Below are 9,503 nucleotides of genomic sequence, written 5' to 3'. Positions count from 1 at the left end.
GGGCGGTTGCTAAGGGCCGGGCCTGGGCCTGGCGGCGGCGGCGGCACCGACGAGGCCCGGGGCCAGGCCGGGCCCTGAGGCGGCACCGGTAACGGGGCCATGGAGTTCCCGTTCGACGTGGCGGCCGTGCTGGGCGAGCGAGTCTCCGTGGTGGACCAGCACCTGCGGCCCAACGGGCGCCGAGGGCCCGCCCACCGGTACCGGGCCGCGGGCCTAGGCCTCAGGCTCGGGCCTGGGCTAGGCCCGCCCCGGTGCATGCTGGGAAAAAAATAAAAAGAGGGGGGGAGGGACGGTAACGGGAGGGGGCCGCGGGGCATGCTGGGAAGGGTGGGGCGAGCCCCGGTGCATTGTGGGATGGGTGGAGGCCAACTGGGCTCATCCCAGTATCATCCCGGTACGTACTGGGAAGGATGAAGGCCCCATTACCCCTCCCCAGTACATACTGGGAATAATAAAGGCCCATTGACCTCCCCCAGTACATACTGGGAAGGACGGAGGCCCACTGGCCTCATCCCAGTATCATCCCAGTACATACTGGGAAGGACGGAGGCCCACTGGCCTCATCCCAGTATCATCCCAGTATATACTGGGAAGGATGGAGGCCCACTGGCCTCATCCCAGTATCATCCCAGTACATACTGGGAAGGACGGAGGCCCACTGGCCTCATCCCAGTATCATCCCAGTACATACTGGGAAGGATGGAGGCCCCATTACCCCTCCCCAGTACATACTGGGAATAATGGAGGCCCATTGACCTCATCCCAGTACATACTGGGAAGGATGGAGGCCAACTGGCCTCATCCCAGTATCATCCCAGTACATACTGGGAATAATGGAGGCCCCATTACCCCTCCCCAGTACATACTGGGAATACTGGAGGCCCACTGGCCTCATCCCAGTACATACTGGGAAGGACGGAGGCCCATTGACTTCATCCCAGTACATACTGGGAATAATGGAGGCCCACTGGCCTCATCCCAGTATCATCCCAGTACATACTGGGAAAGACAGAAGCCCCCATTACCCCTCCCCAGTGCATACTGGGAATAATACAGGCCCATTGACCTCATCCCAGTACATACTGGGAAGAATGGAAGCCAAATGGCCTCATCCCAGTATCATCCCAGTACATACTGGGAAGGATGGAGGCCCACTGGCCTCATCCCAGTATCATCCCAGTACATACTGGGAAGGATGGAGGCCCTATTACCCCTCCCCAGTACATACTGGGAATACTGGAGGCCAACTGGTCTCATCCCAGTACATACTGGGAATACTGGAGGCCCCATTACCCCTCCCCAGTCCGTACTGGGAATACTGGAGGCCAACTGGTCTCATCCCAGTCCATACTGGGAACACTGGAGGCCAACTGGCCTCATCCCAGTATCATCCCAGTCCATACTGGGAGGGCCACCCATTAACCCCCCCCACAGGGGGGACCTGGAGCAGCAGCTGCGGACGCTGATCGACGAGCTGGGCAAAGCCTCCGCCAAGGTAGGCAAAAAAACCCCAAACTTTTAGGTCAAAAAAAGCCCGAATCGGCTCATTTTCAATTTTTTTTGCCCAATTTTTCATTTTTTCACCCCAAATTTTAATTTTTTTCGCCCCCCCCCCCCAGGCTCAGGGGGCTGCCGGCCCCCGTCACCAGCGCGGCGCGGATGGAGAGCAACCGCCACGTCCTCTACATCCTGCGGGGCGCCGAGGGGGGGGGGGTAAGTGGGGACCCCCCCCCCAAATTTTTTTTGGCCCCCCCCCCAAATTTTTTTTGGCCCCCCCCCAAATTTTTTTGGCCCCCCCCCAAATTTTTTTTGGCCCCCCCCCAGGAGCAGCAAAGCGGCGGTGATCGGGTTCCTCAAGGTGGGCTACAAGAAACTCTTCCTGCTGGTGAGTTGGGACCCCCCCCCCAAAATTTTTGGGACCCCCCCCCCAAATTTTGGGACCCCCCCCAAATTTTTGGGACCCCCCCCCAAATTGCTTGTGCCCCCCCCAAATGTTTGTGCTCCCCCCAAATTGTTGTGACCTCCCCAAATTTTTGTGACCCCCCAAATTATTGTGGCCCCCCCCAAATATTTGTGACCCCCCCAAATTTTTTTTGACCCCCCCCCAAATGTTTGTGACCCCCCCAAATTGTTGTGACCTCCCCCAAATTGTTTGTGCCCCCCCCCAAATTGTTGTGCCCCCCCCCCAATTTGTTGTGGCCCCCCCCCAAATATTTGTGCCCCCCCCAAATGTTTGTGCCCCCCCAAATATTTGTGCCCCCCCAAATTGTTGTGACCCCCCCCCCAAATATTTGTGCCCCCCCCCAAATTGTTGTACCCCCCCCAAATATTTGTGCCCCCCGCAAATATTTGTGCCCCCCCCAAATTGTTGTGACCCCCCCCAAATTGTTGTGACCCCCCCCAAATGTTTGTGCCCCCCCCCCAAATATTTGTGCCCCCCCCAAATTGTTGTACCCCCCCCAAATGGTTGTGCCCCCCCCAAATGGTTGTGCCCCCCCCAAATCTTTGTGCCCCCCCCAAATGTTTGTGCCCCCCCCAAATTGTTGTGGCCCCCCCCAAATGTTTGTGACCCCCCCCCAAATATTTGTGCCCCCCCCAAATTGTTGTGACCCCCCCCAAATATTTGTGCCCCCCCCCAAATTTTTGTGACCCCCCCAAATTGTTGTGCCCCCCAAATTGTTGTGTCCCCCCCCAAATGTTTGTGCCCCCCAAATTTTTGTGACCCCCCCAAATTGTTGTGCCCCCCCAAATTGTTGTGTCCCCCCCCAAATGTTTGTGCCCCCCCCCAAAATGTTTGTGACCCCCCCAAATTGTTTGACCCCCCCCAAATTGTTGTGCCCCCCCCAAATGTTTGTGTGACCCCCCCAAATTATTGTGTCCCCCCCAAATTTTTTTGACCCCCCCCCAAATTTTTTGACCCCCCCCCCCCAAATTTTTGTGCCCCCCCCAGGATCACAGCGGGGCGCACAACGAGGCGGAGCCGCTCTGCGTCCTCGACTTCTACGTCCACGAGTCCCTGCAGAGGCACGGCTACGGCAGGGAGCTCTTCCAGCACATGCTGAAGGTGCCCGGGGGGGGGCAAAATTAATCTGAGGGGGGGCAAAAATAAATTTGGGGGGGGCAAAAATAAATTTGGGGGGGGCAAAAATAAATTTTGGGGGCGTAAAATGACCCAAATGGGGGTAAAAGTGAGTTAAAAGGGGTCCAAAATGATCCCAGGGGGGGGTTAAAATGAGCTGGGGGGGTTAAAAATTACCCGGGGGGGGGCAAAAATAAATCTGGGGGGGGCAAAAATTAATTTGGGGGGGGCAAAAATAAATTTTTGGGGGGGAAAAATGGCCCTGGGGGGGCGTAAAATGACCCAAATGGGGTTAAAAGTGACCCCAGGGGGGCTAAAATGATCCCAGGGGGGGTAAAAATAAATCTGGGGGGGGCAAAAATAAATTTGGGGGGGGCAAAATTAATCTGGGGGGGGGGCAAAAATAAATTTTGGGGGGGAAAAATGGCCCTGGGGGGGCGTAAAATGACCCAAAGGGGGTTAAAAGTGAGTTAAAAGTGAGCAAAAGGGGCTCAAAATGACCCCGGGGGGGCAAAAATGACCCCGGGGGGGGCAAAAATAAATTTGGGGGGGTAAAAATGGCCCTGGGGGGGCGTAAAATGACCCAAATGGGGTTAAAAGTGATTAAAAGGGTCCAAAATGACCCCGGGGGGGGCAAAAATAATTCTAGGGGGGGCAAAAATTAACCTGGGGGGGGGGCACAAATAAATCTGGGGGGGGGAAAAATAAATTTTGGGGGGGTAAAAATGGCCCTGGGGGGGGCTAAAATGACCCAAATGGGGTTAAAAGTGATAAAAACGGGCCCAAAATGACCCCGGGGGGGGGTACAAATGAACCTGGGGGGGGCAAAAATAAATCTGGGGGGGGCAAAAATGAATTTGGGGGGGGCAAAAATTAATCTGGGGGGGGCAAAAATGACCCAGGGGACCCCAAAAATGACCCCATGGGACTCAAAATGACCCTGGGGGGGCTAAAAATGACCAGGGGAGGACCCAAAAGTGACCCAAAAAGCCCCAAAATGACCGGGGGGGGGGGGGGGCAAAAATGTCCCGGGGGGGGCCCAAAAAAGACCCGGGGGGACCCCAAAATGTCCCGGGGGGGTCCCAAAATTGTCCCCCCCCAGAGCGAGCGGATGGAGCCGTGGCGCCTGGCCGTCGACCGCCCTCGGAGAAGCTGCTGGCCTTCCTCCGCAAGCACTACGGGCTCTGCCACCCCATCCCACAGGTGAGTTTTGGGGTCGCCCCCACCCCAAAAACCTTTTTAGGGTCCCTGACCCCCCCTCATAATTTTTTTGGGTTTTTTCCCCTCCCCACGCATTTTTTCCGGGGGCTTTTTGTCCCGAATTATGCCGCAAAAAGCGGCAAACGGCTTCAAAGTTTTGTTTTTTTTTAGGTGAAGTTATAGGATTTACCCCAAAAAGACCCCAAAAGCGTGGCCTCACATCCCAAAAAGCCCTGAAAATGACCCGAAAAGGGGGTAAACGCCTCAAAATTGTGCCCTAGAAAGAGTTATTGGTCCCAAATAACACCCCAATGGCTTCAAAGTTTCGTTTATTTTAGGTAAAGTTATAGGATTTACCCCAAAAAGACCCCATAGTGTGGCCTCACACCCCCAAAAATCCCAGAAAATGACCTAAAAATCCCAGAAAATGACCCAAAAGCCCAGAAAATGCCCCAAAAAGCCCCAAAGCATGGCCTCACACCCCAAAAAGCCCAGAAAATGCCCCAAAAAGCCCAGAAAATGCCCCAAAAAGCCCCAAAGCATGGCCTCACACCCCAAAAAGCCCAGAAAATGACCCAAAAAGCCCAGAAAATGTCCCAAAAATCCCAGAAAATGACCCCAAAATCCCAGAAAATGACCCAAAAAGCACCAAAGCATAGCCTCACACCCCCAAAAAAAACAGAAAATGACCCCAAAAGCCCAGAAAATGACCCAAAAAGCCCCAAAGAATGGCCTCACACCCCAAAAAGCCCAGAAAATGACCCAAAAAGCCCAGAAAATGACCCAAAAAGCACCAAAGCATGGCCTCACACCCCCAAAAAAAACAGAAAATGACCCAAAAAGCCCAGAAAATGCCCCAAAAGCCCCAAAGTGTGGCCTCACATCCCAAAAATCCCAGAAAATGACCCAAAAATCCCAGAAATGCCCCCAAAAGCCCCAAAGTGTGGTCTCACATCCCCAAAAATCCCTGAAAATGCCCCAAAAAGGGGCAAACACCCCAAGATTTGCCCCAAAAAGAGGGAAAATGCCCCAAGATTTGACCCCATGGGGGGAAAACTCCTCTGAGATTTGCCCTCCTTTATAGGGTCGACCCAAAACGAGGCAAAAAACCCCAAACTTTGCCCCCATATGGTCCCAAACCCCACAAAGACCCCTTAGGGGTTATTTTTTGGGGGTAAGCACCCCAAAATCTGCCCCATGGGGGTGCAGAGCTCTGAAACGGCCCCGGGGGTGGGGGAAAACCCTATTAATTTTTTGGGATCGCCGCCCCCACGCCCCCTTTTTCCCTTTTAGGTGAACAATTTCGTCATCTTTGAGGGGTTCTTCAGCAACCGGCCCGGTGAGCGGGGGGATTTAGGGGATTTATGGGGTTTTGGGGGATTTAGGGGGTTTTGGGGGATTTAGGGGGTTATAGGGGATTTAGAGGATTTAGGTTATAGGGGATTTGGGGGTTATAGGAGATTTATGGGATTATAGGGGATTTTGGGAGGTTGTAGGGGATTTAGGGGGGTTTGGGGGTTTTAGGGGATTTAGGGGGGTTATAGGGGATTTAGGGGGGTTATGGGGGATTTAGGGGGATTATAGGGGATTTAGGAGGTTATAGGGGATTGTAGGGGATTTAGGGAGGTTGTAGGGGATTTAGGGGGGTTATGGGGGGCTTAGGGGATTTAGGGGGGTTATAGGGGATTAGGAGGGTTGTAGGGGCTTGTAGGGGATTTAGGAGGGTTGTAGGGGATTTAGGGGGATTTAAGGGGTTGTAGGGGATTTAGGGGCATTTAGGGGATTTAGGAGGTTATAGGGGGTTGTAGGGGATTTAGGGGGATTTAGGGGGGTGTAGGGGATTTAGGGGCGTTTAGGGGATTTAGGGGGTTATAGGGGATTTAGGGGGCTTATAGGGGATTTAGGGGGCTTGTAGGGGATTTGAGGGGGTTATAGGGGGTTTATAGGGATTTAGGAGATTTATGGGGTTATAGGGGATTTAGGGAGGTTGTAGGGGATTTAGGGGTTTTGGGGGGATTTAGGAGGTTATAGGGGATTTAGGGAGGTTGTAGAGGATTTAGGGGGGTCTTAGGGGATTTAGGGGGGTATAGGGGATTTAGGGGGGTTGTAGGGGATTAGGAGGGTTGTAGGGGATTTAGGGGGTTTAGGGATTTAGGGAGCTTGTAGGGGATTTAGGGGCGTTTAGGGGATTTTGGGGGTTATAGGGGATTTAGGGGGCTTGTAGGGGATTTAGGGGGGTTGTAGGGGATTTAGGGGCATTGTAGGGGATTTAGGAGGTTATAGGGGGTTGTAGGGGATTTAGGGGCGTTTAGGGGATTTAGGATGGTTGTTAGGGGATTTAGGGAGTTGTAGAGGATTTAGGGATGTTTAGGGGATTTAAGGGGTTATAGGGGATTTAGGGGATTTATGGGGTTGTAGGAGATTTAGGGGCATTTAGGGGATTTAGGGGAGTTATGGGGGATTTAGGAGATTTAGGGGCATTTAGGGGCTTTAGGGGGCTTATAGGGGACTTAGAGGGGTTATAGGGGCACCCCCACCCTATAACCCCCCCCCTTACAGCCCCCCAGCGCCGCCCACCCCAAAAACGCCCGGAGGAGGAGATCAAACCCTACTCCTTACCGGAGCGCGACTGTAAGGCGCGGGATATTGGGGGGGGGCGCCCAAAAAACCCAAAACACGACCCCATAACGGGGCCGGGGGGTGGATTTCCCGTCCCCACACCCCCACCCCATTATTTTATGGGGTCGCCCCGTAGTTTTAAGGGAAGAAGCGGAGCCCCCCTGGCCCTTCAACCTGACTGCGGGGCGCGCGGGGGGGTCCCCGGTACGGGGCAGCCTCCGCCCCTTCCTGGCCGAACGGGGTCCGCGGCGCCCTACGGGGTCGGACGGCGCCGACCCCATAAGGACCCTCAACGGGGGGGGAGAGGGCGAGCGGCAGCGCCGCGCCAGGCGAGTTTTGGGGGGGTTTTGGGGTCTTTAATTGGGTTTTGGGGTCTTTTGTTGGGTTTTGGGGTCTTTTATTGGGTTTTGGGGGCGTTTTATAGGGTTTTGGGTTGCCTTTATAGGGTTTTGGGTTTATTTTATAGGGTTTTGGGTCTCTCATTGGGTTTTGGGGTCTCTCATTGGGTTTTTGGGTCTCTCATTGGGTTTTGGGGTCTCTCATTGGGTTTTACCGTTCCTTTTGTAGGGTTTTGGGGTCTATTGTTGGGTTTTGGGCCTCTCGTTGGGTTTTAGTGTTTTTTCGTTGGGTTTTGGGGTCTTTTATTGGGTTTGGGGGGCGTTTTATAGGGTTTTGGGTTGCCTTTATAGGGTTTTGGGTCTCTCCTTGGGTTTTTGGGGTCTCTCATTGGGTTTTGGGGTCTCTCGTTGGGTTTTGGGGTCTCTTGTTGGGTTTTACTATTTCTTTCATTGGGTTTTGGGGTCTCTCGTTGGGTTTTTGGGGTCTCTCGTTGGGTTTTGGGGTCTCTCGTTGGGTTTTACCGTTTCTTTTGTAGGGTTTTGGGGTCTATTGTTGGGTTTTTGGGTCTCTCATTGGGTTTTGGGGTCTCTCCTTGGGTTTTGGGGTCTCTCGTTGTGTTTTAGTGTTTTTTCCAATGGGTTTTGGGGTCTCTCATTGGGTTTTGGGGTCTCTCGTTGGGTTTTTGGGTCTGTTGTTGGGTTTTGGGGTCTCTCGTTGGGTTTTACTGCTTCTTTTGTAGGGTTTTGGGGTCTATTGTTGGGTTTTGGGTCTCTCATTGGGTTTTGGGGTCTCTCGTTGTGTTTTAGTGTTTTTTCCAATGGGTTTTGGGGTCTCTCATCGGGTTTTGGGGTCTCTCGTTGGGTTTTTGGGTCTGTTGTTGGTTTTGGGATCTCTCGTTGGGTTTTACTGCTTCTTTTGTAGGGTTTTGGGGTCTATTGTTGGTTTTGGGTCTCTCATTGGGTTTTTGGGTCTCTCGTGGGTTTTTGGGTCTGTTGTTGGGTTTTGGGGTCTCTTGTTGGGTTTTGGTGTTTTTTTCCTTGGGTTTTTGGGTCTCTCATGGGGTTTTGGGGTCTTTCATTGGGTTCTTGGTGTTTATTATTGGGTTTTGGGGTCTCTTGTTGGGTTTTGGGGTCTCTCGTTGGTTTTTTTGGGGGCTTTGGGGTCTTCCATTGGGTTCTCGGTGTTTATTATTGGGTTGTGGAGTCTTTTATGGGAATTTTTTTATTGGGTTTCGGGTTTTATTGGATTTGGGGGTCTTTTATTGGGCTTTGGGGTTTTCTGTTGTGTTTTGGGGTCTTTTATTGGGTTTGGGCTCTTTTATTGGGGTTTTGGGCTCTTTTATTGGGTTTGGGGTCCTTTTATTGGGGTTTGGGGCTCTTTTATTGGGTTTGGGGTCTTTTATTCGGGTTTGGGCTCTTTTTTGGGGGGTTGGGGTCTTTTTATTGGGGTTTGGGCTCTTTTATTGGGGTTTGGGGCTCTTTTTTGGGGGGTTGGGGTCTTTATTGGGGTTTGGGGCTGTTCTTTTGGGCTTTGGGGCTCTTTTTTGGGGTTTCGGGTTTTCTGTTGTGTTTTAGGGTCTTTTATTGGGTTTGGGGTCTTTTTATTGGGTTTGGGGTCTTTTTATTGGGGTTTTGGGCCCTTTTTGTTACGTTTTGATTTTTCTTTCCTAAATTTTGGGATTTTTTATGGGTTTTGGACTTTTTTATTGGGTTTTGGGCTTTTTATGGATTTGGGGCTTTTTTACCTCATTTCCCTCCTCTCCCTACAGCTCCCTCGGCCGGGCCGGCCGCTGACCCCGATGCCGGATCCCCCCCGACCCCACAGAGAGGGGATTTGGGGGGGGGCCCTGGGGGGTCTGGTCCCCCCCACGGCCCCCCGTGGGTGCTTGCCCCCCCCGTGGGTGCCCGTCCCCACCCCCCAGCACCCATGGGTGCCTGGCCCTGCCCCATAAATTTTGGGGGTGCCTTTCCCTGCCCCGTGGGTGCTTGTCCTCCCCCCCCAGCACCCATGGGTGCCCCTCCCAGCCCCATAGGTGCCTCTCCCCACCCTATGGGTGCCCGTCTCCACCCCCCCAGCACCCATGGGTGCCCTTCCCAACCCCATAACTGCCAAAACCCAACCCCGTGGGTGTCACCCCTGCCCCCCAGCACCCATGGGTGCCCCTTCCCCCCACCCCGTGGGTGCCTGACCTTGCCCTGTGGGTGCATCCCCTCCCCCCCCAGCACCCATGGGTGCCCCTCCCCACCCTATGGGTGCCCATCTCCAC

At 53.6% G+C, this 9,503-nt stretch overlaps 1 protein-coding gene across 1 annotated transcript; it reads left to right on the top strand.

Moving 5' to 3' along the window:
- The first annotated feature begins 6 nt into the window (after nucleotides 1-6).
- Nucleotides 7-9,172, top strand: ATAT1 (alpha tubulin acetyltransferase 1). Its single transcript, XM_068668333.1, is given in 11 exon segments — nucleotides 7-197; nucleotides 1,435-1,499; nucleotides 1,601-1,713; nucleotides 1,826-1,885; nucleotides 2,951-3,064; nucleotides 4,182-4,221; nucleotides 4,224-4,282; nucleotides 5,573-5,618; nucleotides 6,839-6,910; nucleotides 7,035-7,227; nucleotides 9,006-9,172. Coding segments are annotated over 11 exon segments (885 nt in total). The 5' UTR covers nucleotides 7-99; the 3' UTR covers nucleotides 9,031-9,172.
- Nucleotides 9,173-9,503: the final 331 nt, after the last annotated feature.

This window comes from Anas acuta, unplaced genomic scaffold, assembly GCF_963932015.1.
Source record: "Anas acuta unplaced genomic scaffold, bAnaAcu1.1 SCAFFOLD_325, whole genome shotgun sequence".
In the NCBI taxonomy this organism is placed as follows: Eukaryota; Metazoa; Chordata; class Aves; order Anseriformes; family Anatidae; genus Anas; species Anas acuta.
Note: the sequence above shows the minus strand (reverse complement) of the source record. Positions and strands in the feature narration are given on the sequence as shown.